General features: G+C 23.1%; 2 protein-coding genes across 2 annotated transcripts; both read left to right on the top strand.

Annotated features, from left to right (window-relative positions):
• Positions 1-52: 52 nt before the first annotated feature.
• Positions 53-8,124, top strand: LOC105359955 (uncharacterized). Its single transcript, XM_011496726.1, has 8 exons — positions 53-143; positions 865-1,219; positions 2,852-3,037; positions 4,045-4,346; positions 5,384-5,538; positions 6,596-6,900; positions 7,755-7,838; positions 8,033-8,124. The coding sequence occupies exons 1-8, from the start codon at positions 132-134 to the stop codon at positions 8,122-8,124; spliced, it is 1,491 nt and encodes a 496-aa protein (XP_011495028.1). The 5' UTR covers positions 53-131.
• Positions 8,125-8,407: 283 nt separating this feature from the next.
• On the top strand, positions 8,408-9,597 carry LOC105359614 (uncharacterized). The gene is made up of 4 exons (XM_011496240.1): positions 8,408-8,490; positions 8,574-8,645; positions 9,065-9,198; positions 9,411-9,597. The coding sequence occupies exons 1-4, from the start codon at positions 8,415-8,417 to the stop codon at positions 9,435-9,437; spliced, it is 309 nt and encodes a 102-aa protein (XP_011494542.1). The 5' UTR covers positions 8,408-8,414; the 3' UTR covers positions 9,438-9,597.
• Positions 9,598-15,138: the final 5,541 nt, after the last annotated feature.

The following is a 15,138-nucleotide window of genomic DNA, read 5'->3' as shown; positions in this document are numbered from 1 at the left end:
TCTATAAAAGCACTGGACGCAAACGATTCAACTACATAAGTGCAAAGAGTATCTTAGCCTCGTGTGCCAGAGAAATTTTGATAAAAGTGCTTTTAGTGCTTAAAAAATTATAACCAATAAAAGGCCGGTGAATGAAGTTTCCGGTGAGTCGAGAAAAAATTAATTTCATTATACATATACGCTTGTTTGAATTATCGTGAGAGCGCGAAATTTGGAAGAATTTCATGTGCATTCAGAATGCAGGATGTAGTTATTCATTCTTCAGTTCTTAGTATTTCAAGAAAATTCTTAGTTATTACATTACTTGCCCTTATGTGAACGATAATGCAGATTTATATAGTTTCCCCCCCCCCACGTAATTATCGATACATTTTCTTAATATAATGAAAATTCACATGTGATCAACAAAATTATTTTAAAATTAATTCATACATTTAACATACATATAAAATAGACTCATGCTATTTAAGATTAAGAAGCACAATCTAAATATTTTATAATAATTTTATTAGAATATTTGAATATTTGAAACAAGTATCGATATTCATTTTAAAATGCACTGAATTTAAGAGAATCATGATTTTTAATCAATTGAGTGAAAATAAGAAAATTTTTACAAGAACTACTTGTCATTTTAACATCAATTCGATACTATTAATTATACGAGGATAATTGTAATTAATGAAACGATTTTTTTCTTATATTCAAATTTAGAATTTCTACTGTACAATACTATATAATAAGCTATCTATTATGAACTTTTTTTTCAAATTCAGAATCTAAATATTAAATTATGTAGATACAATGCAAAATTCATTAAATTTTGAGATTCTGTGGAAAATATGTGCATATATATGACTTCAGGTGATCCTCATTGCAGCCGCAATGGCCGTTGGCGCCTCGCGGCCGCCACAAATGTTAAATCCGCGATATTACGATTCATCACCTTATGTTGAAACACCTCCATCATCTATACGATCGTCCTTACGTAGTCCTTCGTACTTAAGCCACGAGCCTTTTCTGAGAAATTCTGAGTCTATAAGTATCAAAGATGATATCCCAAGCGATGGCCCACCTTATGACTATCGGGAGGAACGGAACTTCTTTGACTTCCCACCACCCGCGTCCTCGTACTTATCATCCCATAAACCGCCTTCATTTTATCAAGATAGATTATCGAGTTTCCGAGAGGACAAATTCAACGCTCAAGATTACAAAGGTTATTTTCTTTCTTAGTTTCTCACAATTAAGACGTATAGAGAGCATTATCCTTAAAAATTGAAATGAAATTTATTTTTTCAAATATGAGTTACCAGTAGTAAATGGTTTATTATTGCTTTTAAATGTACGCACGATCATTTCTACAGATGCTATGTCAATTATATATTATTCATTTATAATAATTAAAGAACCAATTAATTTATTATTATCTCTAGGTACAAATAAGCTCTTTGAAATTATAAATAAATCAATCACTTTTAAAGCTTTATATAAATATAATCTATATGACTATCTTATGAATCTTAATGAATAAATTACTTATAAATCAGTAATAAAATTTAATTTCAAATTAGTTTTTTTTTTTTTTTTTTTTTTTTTTTTTTTTTAATATAATAATATCAATATATATGTATGCTTGTCCATAATTAAATTTAATTATATATAGTAATACATTATTATAATATTGAGTGAACTTTTCCTACACGATCGAATAACTTTTACGTATAATTAATTATTAGACTCGTAATGAATTTTGTTAAAGATATTAGCATCTTAAATTATATTAATGGTAATGTTATTACGATGTTACGATGTTATTAAAATGATCTAAATATAGATAAATTTTACAAAATTTAGATATTAGTATTATATTTTTTTTTAATAAATATTTGATTTCACATCTGTCTCCTTTACTAAGGTTGTATTAATTTTTTTCTTCAAATTAAAAGAATGTCTATGTATTATTATACAGATATAATTTATAATACAATATTTATTATTTTTCAAAATATTATAATTTTTATTAATTAAAATGAAAGAATAATGTATAAGTAGTATACGAGGACTGAATGTGAAATTCTAATCATACAAAAATTTAGTCACTACACTTAGTAGATGACTAACCATCGCGATTTACTCATTTAGTCCGACAGCAATTACTTGAAATATGACTAATTAATTATATTCTACTATTTACTTATATATTCAACACACTTGTATAACTCATTATGAAAAATACAGAAAATATTCATCTTGTGTACAATATTTATTTTTCAATTTAATCCAAAGTGCATATTGAAATTTGGAAGTTCACAAACAATTTTTACACTTCACCATGACATTTTTAAATATTATTTAAGTATATATTATAATATAGTTTATTTATTTTTACTATTGCTGTTAAAAACAGAATGCATTGATAAAGAAATTTATAAAATGCTCTAAGAACTTATTGGTACGTATAATATTTTTCGATTTTCATTTACTATTTATATAAAAATAATTAAATTTTTGGGTAAAGAGATTAAAAAAAATTTATATCGTAGTGTAAATCATATATTGTACAATATTAAATATTATAGTATGTATAAGATTTTATCACTACTATATCTTAATTTACCATATGATTTAAAAGTTTTTAACTAATTAAATTAGACTCTTAAATCATTGAAAAAATTAACTTTTGAATGCTGTACAATAGTAAATATTATAATATGCTTAATTAAATTACATTTTTTCCATATTATTATTAAATGATTGTAGTTATAAATATAAATTGTAATGTTATTAATATATTCAGATTATTGTATTCATTTTATTAAGCGATTGAATAATAATTTTGTATTTTTAGGTCCTCCACCGCCAGTACCTAAACAAGAAATTCTAAAACAAATGCACTATATGCAAAATGACCGATTAAACAATTCTTCTAAAATGCAGGTAATGAAATTTCAAAAGGAGCAGGCTAGTTCACAGTCCACAACGACAGAACATAATCAGCCACTCTTATCAAATCAACGTGCAAATATTAATCATGGTAAGTTACCGAGTCACTAATACACCATAAATCTGCGCATCTACAGAAAAAGGATAAAATATATATTATTATGAATGCATTAACATAATGTCAAGAACACTATATAATAAACGGTTTTATGAGTACAGGGATTTTATTTAACAATATTTTGAATAATTCAATTTACTGAAATTATAAGAATGAATAATGTTTTTAAACGATTTAGATAGTTTCTTTTTTATAACATTTAGAATATCATTTAATAACCATTTTGTTAATATTTATTCATTTAATGAACTATCAAATATAATGTATATTAAACACGTCACAAACTATATTAAAAATATATATATTATAAAAATGCATGTAAGCGAAAATTTTTATATTAATTAATATATTTGAAACATATGTGTGCAATATTGATCATCACTTTTCTTATCAATACAATGAACAATAACGCACCAAAAAAAAATTTTTTTTAAAGAAATTTCACTTCTTTTCTTAATTATTTAATTTCAACTGAAATAATTTAGATAGTTAATGAAATAAAGAATTTACTCAAAAAAATCTTGATAATTCTCTGGTCTTACAGTCAATAATTCAAAATAATAGCTGAATTATGTAAAAATACTGAATAAAATAATATTTCTTATTTTGATAATAATTTATAATGCAGTTATCCAATATTAAGATATACATATATAACAATAATTTTTGCATTTTATATTATGTTCTTTTAAATTCCTTCGAATAAGCCAATATATCAGCCTATTTCTTATAATTTATTTACATCCAATGTTCTTACGAATGAAGTGAAAAGAAGTTATTTTACTTTCTGACAATTATACAAATATAATTGTTTATTGTAACAATGTTATAACAATTTACCATGTTACATATTTTTTGAAAATAAACATTAGCATTGAAAATATTCTGGTTATTGTGTAAATTAATTTTATATTATTATTCCATAATTAACAAATAAAAATAAGAAATTTTCAGTATCGGAGATTAATTATTTTTTAAAGGAACTCGTGGGTTAGGTTTCGCTTCAGTCATTGGTGTTACCTCGTCGGATATTAATCCAGTGGCTCTGGCAGATAGCTCGTCTACGACAAAAGCAGCCACAGCAATGCACTCGACACTGTCATTGCATTCACCTTCAACGAATGAAGTTCACGTCTCACTGCAGGATCATGAGGAAAAGCATCATGCGGTAACGAATGCATTGAGTACAGAAATTTTAACGGCAGGTGCAGCATCCACGCCGTTGCCAAAGAATCCTATTGAGTCTCCATACACGCAGACATCGACAAATATAGGAGTGACAGTAAGTCTTGATTAAATCATGCAGCTATGTGAATGCCAAATGAAGGTTTTATGTAAAAATAAGGGTGACATCGGAATAATTTTTAGATACCAATAAATTTTAATCATTTGAGAACTAAAGTAGTGCAATTTTTTGCTTTATGCATGAATATTTTATTAAATTTATTTATTTGTTAGATAGTGTGATATAATTCTATACTAGTTATAGAGTTTTCATTTGAGCACAAGTATATATTAACACACATTTATGGTAAAAAAGATTTTATAAATGATTTATAAATTATATTTTTAAATAATTTATACACTAATTAACAGTCTACGTATTTTACATCTTATCTGTTATTATTAGAAGTAATAGAAAAAAAAAAACTTTTTTTTCATATTTAATTTGATAGAATTGCAAATTATTTTCTATGATCTCTTATATTAAATATTCTTGTTTGAATTATTATAATAATAATTAGAATAATAATAGCTAATATAATGAACAGCTTGTCAGTTTGAAATATTAAAAGTAATTTTTTACTTAATGTTTTATTAAATGATATATTTTTACAATATTTTATATCTCGTTAAATTATTTCAATTAATAAATATTATATTTAATATTTTAGTCAGTATTACTTAATATTATACTATTCTGAAATTAATGAGAAATGTAATAAAAATTGAATTTATTTTATTCGATTAGAGGGCATTTTATAATGCATATGTGTATGTGTAGCTAGTTAATTTATTGATTTATATTTTTGCATCTTTATATGTATATATTTAAGTTTGCGTAGTTGCTACAGACTAAATTATAATTCCATTTAATATTGAATAAGCTTAAGCGAGTGATCCATGAAATGACCGAAGATTGTAGCCATTATATAATAGAGCTACTGCTTACTGTATACTAAGAGTAAATTTATGGTTAACTATATTGATTTCCTTTAATGGCATTATATTAAGGGAACTAACAAATAATAATAAAAAAAAAAAAAAAAAAAAAAAAAAAAAAAAAAAAAAAAAAAAGTAATGGTAATTTTTATTTAGTTGAACGATATAGCATCGACGACTCCAGCAGCAATTACGAAAATGACATCACTAAAACCTGACTCGAATCTGGATCCTTTTCAAAATCCATCTAGTCAACCACTCGATAGTACTATGATCTTTCACGAACCTCCAAAAGTATCTTCTGATTTTAGGTAATAAATTTTTAAATAATCACTGTGTCGTTATTCCATAAACGAATAAAACGAAAAGTGATATGCTCAATTTTATTTCGTATTTTTCTAATACATATATTTATACTTCTAATATGCATAATTATATATATGAGACATTATATTGAATTTAAATTGAACAAGCTATATTATTTTTCAATAATATTTGCATCGCCTTTGTTTTTTTGAATGTCAATACATATGGTAGAAATCTAAGTATGACATTGCAAATATCAATTGCAAATAACAATTTTTATAGCAGATCTTTTTTATGAATGTATTTGTATTTATTTATATAATTAATCTATGTTATGAAATTCATATAAAATATTATGTAAAATTATCAGAAGTAAATATATGATATGTATCTGCATTTATGAAAAATCATATTTATAGAATGATAATATTTTTTATAAAACGTAGTTATCAAAAACGAAAAAAAAAATACAATTGCAAAGATTAATTTATATTCTATGAAAAATTCTGTCACCTTGACATTTAATATAAAATAAAAGTATAAAAATAAGTAAGACGATTAGTTACTAGAAATTTTCATTTTACTATAAAAATATCCTTAAAAATATTGCTTTCCAAATATACGTAATAATACATTAATATAATATGTATGATAAAATAACGTAATATTTTTAATTTATTTTTTGTTCATTTTGTGTACCTTTAGTAAATTTTTTCATCATAATATACATATCAAAAATGTATTTTAATTTCTATAAGTACAGCATTTTTTAAAGCTATGATTATAATTTGTATAGCAATATCATGAAATTTTATAATTTTTAATTAATAAACAGACTGAAGTTATAATATTGTTACGATAATTAACTAATAATAATTCGATTTTAGTATCGCCAATTTGCATAAGTATTTTTTAATTTCATTCATACGTTTTAAAATTTTAAATAGAACGTCATAAATATAAGTATCCCATTACAAAATAATATTGTTATCATATGATTAATGTATAGTAATCAGCATCATATAAGTAAGAGAGAAGCATAATACATTTTAATGTTAACAGGACAGCGTCGCAAGAATTCCCGATGGCAACCCACGAAAAACAATCAATCGAGTCTCCAAGACAAAATATACACGTACCTCATGTCAAACAAAATTTCTTTCTATCCGAGACAAAGAGTAATATTCCCTTTCAGCCATCTCATCTTCAGATTCACGAGAAACATCATAACAACGACTATGTCGCGCCGCTGAGATTTAGCATACCAACCGCTTCTACACCCACATCTCTGTCAATCTCTACCACACCCATGAAGCTCGTATATCAAAGTCTAGACTTCTCGCGCTCGGCAATTCCGCTCATAGCAGGTGAGACACCGAGGACGAATTACGAGCTTTCGCTCGAGTGATTCGTGAAATCGGTCAAGTCGCGACTAAAAGGTGATGATGAGTGGCGAAATTCAGGCAAATGTTGAGATTAAAGACCAAAGACGTATTACAATATACTTTACAGTATATATCATTTCAAGGCATTTTCTCCTTCATACTGACACATAAATGAAAACTATATTAAATTTCGATGAAAAAATTAGAATTTTAAAAAACTTTATACAAAAATACGATAATAATAATAATAATAATAATAATAATAATAATAATAATAATAATAATAATTTAAAAATTTTATATATTTTTCATTGATATGTTATGAATATGAAATTTTTTATCTGACAATTTAATACCGGTAATTGTCATAAAAAATTCAACGAAGGAATGTTATCTTCAATACGTGTTAATACTAAAATTGTTTAGAACATACTTTTCTGTTTATTCATAATCTACATATTAATTCAACTATCTATCTATCTAGCTTTTATTAAATAATACAAATTTTAAAATTGTATTCATCTATTTGATCATGATCGGATAATTTTTTATCAGTTATATAAATGATTCCTTTACACAAAGGAAATATATCAAAATGTTATTTAATCAAAAAATTCATTTATGTTGTTGGGTATATTGTATTTTTAGAATCAAATATAATTCTTAAAAGTATTTTTCACAAAAAGTACAATACTGAATATTGCTTAGGAACAATTTAATTATAAAAAAATAATCTTGTGGTAAAAAGTGAGTAAGATTAGAATATTATTTATATTATTTCATATAAATATTTCATTTACATATATTTTTTAATATTTTTATGCTATCTATTGTAGGTTCTCATTCGCAAGCTTATACTCCTCAGCAAAATCAAGTAGATGTAACGCAATTCGAAAAATTAAATTCCGCCAATAATTTAGGTAAATAATTATTACATAAAAAGTTCCATGTGACTGTAAGTTATGGTTTATACAATAATTATACAAAATATATTACGATTTCTCTCTAATTATATAATGTTTATAATATTGGTTTAATAGGTATTTTTATTATATGCTAATATTTTCTATGATTTTTTTTTTTTTTTTTTTTTTTTTTTTTTTTTTTGTTGTAGATTCGAATGCAAATACGTACGCTCCCCAACATAGTCAATTAGATTTAACAAACTTTGGAAAATTGAAGCCTGGAAATAATTTAGGTAGATAATTATTATACAATAAATGTGCCATCATCGTTAACTATACAGCCTATTGTATAATTATGAAGATAGAAAAAATATATTATTTCCCGTAAAATATATTCTAATTTTAAATTAATATTTAATTTGTAGGACCTAATTTATATACATTGATTCCCCAACAAAATCAAATAGATTTAATGAATTTTGAAAAATTAAACTCCATACAAAGTTTAGGTAATTAAATGTGTCGAAACGTCAATATAATTGTTTTCTATAATTAATGAATAATGAAATGTACTCTTTTTTAGGAAATAGAATGCCATCGTATTATCTTTTACAAAATAATGAACACCATAAACCATCAGCACATGCTCCTTCAGAAATTCCACTAGGTAAAACTTTCAACTATTAATAAAATATAATTTATAAGCACAATATGCTTTTACAAATTTGTCATGTTATGAATAATTTTTAGGATCGTTTGCATTCTTGCAAAGTAATGGATATCCGAAACAAAATACAGAATCTAATTTTGAAATTTCTTTAAGTGAGTATGACTTTGAAGCCTATGTATATATATATATATATATATATATATATATATATATTATTTAATATCAACATCTGTTTAAAATATATAGTTAATAAACTGAAATTATTTCCGTTTAAATATTGTATAATAAGATATTACTTATGTTATCAAAAATTTATAAACTATAATATTTTTATAATCCAAAAAAAGGATATTTAACAGAATTTGTACATTTTTTAATGTGTTTGACTTTCATATATATATATATATATATATATATATATATATATATTGGTTCCATTTTATCATATACGTTTTTAATTCATTCTATAACAAATTTGTATTGAATTAAGCTATGTATACGATACTGTTTGTCATGCTGATCCTTGTTTAATATAATTAATATAATTTAATAATATAATTGCAATTAACAGGTAATTTAGATGAAAAAGAATATCTACAATCACCAAGTAATTTTGCACCTTCAAGGTCAGCAATAATTGGACTTGAGAAACACAATCCAAGTCTATACGAACCATTTAGATTAACTGATTCTATGTTTGCTAATGTAAGTAAATATTTTAATTTTGCTATTATAATAAATGTTTTATATATCATTATATTACATATAGAATATGTAGTAAACTACATAAATTCATTTATATTGTATTATGAATGATAATTAATCATAACGACTATAAAAATTGATAATTGTAAAAATATAATACAAATGTAAATATGTCCTCGAGTCTGATATATTAAAATACTGATTATTTTCAGATTGAATTGGATCATAACTCATGGTAGCATATACATTATTCCGAAAGCTAAAAAGTAATATATTATTGTTTTTGGTTACAAAATAAATCATGTAACGAAGTATCAGAAGCGTACGAGTAGATAATGCATTCTATTAAATTCTTTAAAATGTAAATATGTAAAATCATTATTAGAAGATTCGCTACATATTGTGATAAATATCATTGTTTTTGTTTTTTTGTAGTGTGATATATTGTATTAATAATGTAAAACTGGTTAAAAATTCATATTTAATTTAGTTTACAATATTTTTTGTATTATTTGAACATTAACATTCAAATAATTGTTATGATAATTTTGTTATTAAAATGAATTATCGATGTTTTAGTTGTGAGCATTATTTTTAATTGCGTTACTCATCAATATTATAAATAATGACGAATCATTTTTCAAATATATAATATAGAATAATTGATATTTTTAAAATTTTAACTGTAATACAGTCATATTTAATATCAAGCTATGTGATGATTATATACGAGCTTGATCAATATTTCTTTGCCTTTGTTAATAATATTAATATTAGGAGTCGAATATACATTATATGTCTACCTAATATTTCGATTTGAAATATTCCTTTTTCGGTTTAAATTTCAAACTGTACATTTTGATATTAAAAACTCCTAACTAAAAATAATTAGAATTATCATTAATATCATTAGTTAAGAAGAATCATTAACCTTTCTTAGTTTACATAATTTTAAACAACGTTAACAAGATATATAGAAAAAAATTAAAGTAATTATTCGGAATAGAATATTATATCAATTCCGATCATTTTAGTATCAATAAATGACGTAAATTGAATGTCTTTAAGTGAATGGAGTTGTGAAAGTTTCAATGATATAATCTGATATTTAAATGGAAAATATACTAGTAAAAATCCATTATAATAGAATTTTATTGGCGATACAATTAAATTAATTGAAAAAACAAGTATTTTTAAGTTTGAAAATAATATTATGGAACTAAAATTTTAAACCGAGTTGTATAATAAGCTTGTTATAATTAATATTAAAATTAAAAATGATGATTTTATATTGCGAAATAAAGTTCTATTCTAAATTTGAATATTGTTTAAATATGAAATATTTGATAAAAGAATTGAATTCAGTAACTACTTAAAGTTTTACAATTATAATTATATATGTATATATGAATATATAATATTATGTTAATTAATATGATATTACTTAATTAAATAGATACAAATGTATCATAAAATAAAATATAAAACAAATGAATAATACACGACATTTAATGTTCCGATTATATATTCTCTGTCGAATTCACTTATTAACATATATATCACTTTTTTTAAACATGCATATCATAATGCGATTCTTTTTATATAAAATATAATTTTTACACGTAATCGTCACATATATAGCATAGTACAATATAACAAAAGTTAAATATTATTGTAAATTTTTATAATCAATAAAAATATAGTGTTTCATCTAACTGTTCAAAAGAACAGTAGTTAGCATAAAATATCAAGAACATAAAGTAGCAAGACAATGTTTATAATCGCTGGTAAAACCTATATTTTATATACCTTCATTTGAATTATTATATATTAGTTGAAGTTGAAATGTCATACAATAACGTTTAAACAAAGCAATAGGAAAATACGGCCTTTGGGTAAAATTAAATTAAATATTAGTGATGGATTAATATTTATTGTTTGTATATTAAAATAATACATATTATTGTCATCGCAGTTCAGTCAAATGTATTATTTCGTTTTTCATATTATTTCTCGAATTTATGGAAATATTATTTAAATTTTAAAGTCTTTTTCAATCATTATTCCAATATAATTCCATTATGAATATTTAGATGAAAGTAGTATAAAACCAATTAAGCCACCAATGAAAGTTTCTTAGAAATTTATTTGATTATGTGCTGTAATTCGGCCTTTTCTTATTATATTAATTTGATTATTCTAATATTCTTAAACTATAAAAATTGTAATGAATTGATATTATGGATAAATTAAAATCTTATAGAATGACATATAGAAAATATGATTATAAAATAAAAATATATATATTTAATAAGGATATTAGTATGAAATAATTTATACCAATTTATATAACAAATTATAAATTACAAATATAAGTTATAATTTTATAAATACAATTAGAGTATTTATTTGAATATATTGAAAATATAATAAAACAATGTAATGTCTGAAATATGTGTTCTATAAAATATATTAAAAAGCCAATACCATGTGATTAGTGGAGAAGCTCGAGTAAATGTGGAAAAAAAAAATACTAATTTGATTTTCGAAATATGTAGTTGTATATCAAAAATAAGAAAATGTATCGAAAATTAATAAAAATCAATAAATATACGATTAAATGAAAACTTAGGACCAAATTAGGAGCAAATAAAGAAAATTACAAAAACGCGAAAATACATTTGTAAAGGACAAAAAATTAGAATGGTAGCTTCTTATATCTGTGAAATAAAGTATCACAGTGTCCAATTGTTTAATCATGACCGGATGTGAACTGATTTATGCAATATCGACTATGAACAATGAATGTAAACCATTTTTCTGTGTAAAAAATTAGTTAAACAAATTGGTGTATATTTGTTACTCACTTGATTGTTGATTGGTTTTTCTGATCAATTAATCCACCATAGGTTATGTTGTTCCATTTCTGTGAATATTGCCATTGTGAAAATAAAACAGAATAATCTCTTTCTAATGTGCTGTTCTGATCAGCAGGCCAGAACACCATACTTCAAAAAGTCTAGCTCAAAATTCAAATGAATGAATATGCAAAAAATTGGAATATACTCTCGTTTATAGAGCGAAAGGGTATGCGAGGATGTAAGAAATCGCAGAAGTTTTATTACAAATTTATATATATTATATATTGTTATATATATATATATATAACAAAATTCATTTTTTACTTATAATTCATTAAAAAAAAAAACAACAAAAAATTTCAATCGAATCTTTACAAACATAATATAATCTTATTTTGGTACAATTATTAAAATGCCTATTATATGATTATTGAATAAAAACTATAAATTGTAAAAAATGAAATTATAAATTATCGCATGGAATTTATTATGCTATTATTTTCATAACCTGGATATAGAATTTTATAAGGAATATTAATAAAATAGATGAAATAATGAAAATAACAAAAAAATAGCAAAACAAATAAATACAAATAATTATCATTTTAAATGAAATGGCTTATTTATTATTAAATAATTAGATACTTATTAAAGAAGTATTTTGTATCATTTTAATAAATATTACTTTACAAATAAAAACACATTTTTTCAATATTTGAAATATTAATAAAAGAAGTTGATATATATATTACGACTTTATTTATGAATCGTTTTATTTCAAGTTCATAATAATATAATGAAAATTTCAAAGGAAATATTAACTTATTCTAGAATTTATTAATTTTAACAAATGTGTATATATGCGTATTTTTACACTTGTCGTTGAACAATATTTGCTTGTCCGTTATGCTGCCAATGACATTTCAAATCTTATCTCTACGGTTATAACATTCTGTAGCTTCCGTCCATATATTTTTAACGAATCCTTACTACATTATATATTTTGTTTATTTCAACTGTATTATTATACGTAGTTGCAAAATAAGAGAAATAATACACCTTACAAGCTATGCCCTGTATATACCAGTAGTAAAACAATAAATGAGAGGATGCGTAGTAAAATCAAAGCGCATACGCTTCGCCACTGCATTTATACAAGTTCATAAAGCTGTTTAATTTCATTCGATTTTTTTATCAACTATATACCATATGCTTATAATATCATTTCATTGTATTGAAGAAAGTACGGAAAGTAAGATATATCATTTGTTTTGAAAACAATTAATGACATTTTCTAATATATTACATTTCTAATATGTATTTTGATTACTCAATGTTATGCAAGGAATCCTTTTAATGGAAAGATTTTTTTTTTGTTTGTTTTTGTTTAATTAATTCCAGCACGAGCTCGAATATTTTTATTTCATATATAATACGTAATTTAATTAATAATTAACTTTTTCTTATAAACTAAATCTTAATCATAGAATGACAATACTTTCTTATTAGTTTATTATACAAAACAACTGATACTTTATTCAAAGTTTGTTTACAATGATGTCGATAATTATCAACATAAATAACAAAATTAATATTCATCTTAGAAATTTGAAATGTTCGTTAGTGAAATTTATCATAACATACATAGTTAAGTAAACAAACTCTTCCTTAAGTCTTTATTAATTCTCTTAATAAGTATTATTTACAAATAATAAATTATTTATTAAAGATAGTGCTGCTTTGTTAGTTTTCTCACTTTATACAAATGTAGATATTTTGATTCATACATATTTTTTCAAGGCAAAAATTAACTATGTTTTAATTATGTGTTTAATTGCATTAAAGTTATATACAAGAAGATAAAATTTAAGGCTTAGAAAAATATAATAATTCTTATTAGATGAAATGATACCAAAACACTTATTTTAATTTTTCTTATTCACTCTTTTCTCTTTCACTATATTTCTCTCTTGTTCTTCGATTTCGTTATTTTCCTTTTCACTTTCTTGTTTTTTCGAATATTTATTTTCACTTACAATCACATTATGAAATTTTCCAATATGTTTGAAAGAATATAAAACAATTATTCTGTTTATCTACAAAAATCTTTAGACATATTGTGCATATTTTAGTGATTATTTCATTTTGCAAGTAAGATATGATTTCATTATTGAAAATGCTCGTATTTTCTTTTCGCAGCTCAATAATTCAATTAGTAATAGCAATATTACTAAAATAATTCACGTTTACTTAATAGAAGCTAATTGTATTTTATTCTAAATATATCGATGTATACAGAAAAAAATTTGTGCATATAACATATAAAAGCTCGTTGCACTTTCTTGTTTCTTTAAACAATATAGTTTCTAAAGAATGATTTTTAACTTTATGCGAATAATACTGAAGTTTTTCAATTTAAGTCTAAAAAATGTTATTTATTATTAAATTAATGTAAATATTTATATTCATTGTTGAAACCACGAACAATGTGTTGGCGCATGATCGGTAATCTTGAAAAGGCACAGAGTATACGTTACACTTTATAGACCATATAAAAGATTGTTACTAGTACTATTTAATTAGACTTATATGAAACAGCTTAATAACTTCTTAAATATTTAAATTTACCTTTTAAAATATTAAATTTTATTTATATTATACGGTTAATTAAATTATTCCTAGTAAATCCTGTAAATTCAAATTCGATTATAAGCTTTTCCAAATAAATGAAAAATCTTTCTGACAAAAGAATTTATACTAATTTTTGTTAAATCTATAATAAAATACAAGATGAAAAGATATATTTGTTTAAAAGTATATTTTCCAAATTAATCATGGAAATAATAACTCTAATATTGATAAAAGATTTTGACAGCTCGAAATTGAGCTACTCTGTACATTTTCAATGATATGATCGGTTTACGGAGTATTTGAACACTCGCTTGGTATATATATATATTTTATTTAATTGTCTTTGGTAATTTGGGTGATATTAAACGTTATTTACAAATGTACAGTGTAGCTTCAATAAACTACATCTTAAACGATATTTATTTTTAATAAATCAAAAGCTATTTGA

Source organism: Ceratosolen solmsi, unplaced genomic scaffold (assembly GCF_000503995.2).
Source record: "Ceratosolen solmsi marchali unplaced genomic scaffold, CerSol_1.0 scaffold29, whole genome shotgun sequence".
In the NCBI taxonomy this organism is placed as follows: domain Eukaryota; kingdom Metazoa; phylum Arthropoda; class Insecta; order Hymenoptera; family Agaonidae; genus Ceratosolen; species Ceratosolen solmsi.
This window is presented reverse-complemented; position numbering and strand designations above follow the sequence as displayed.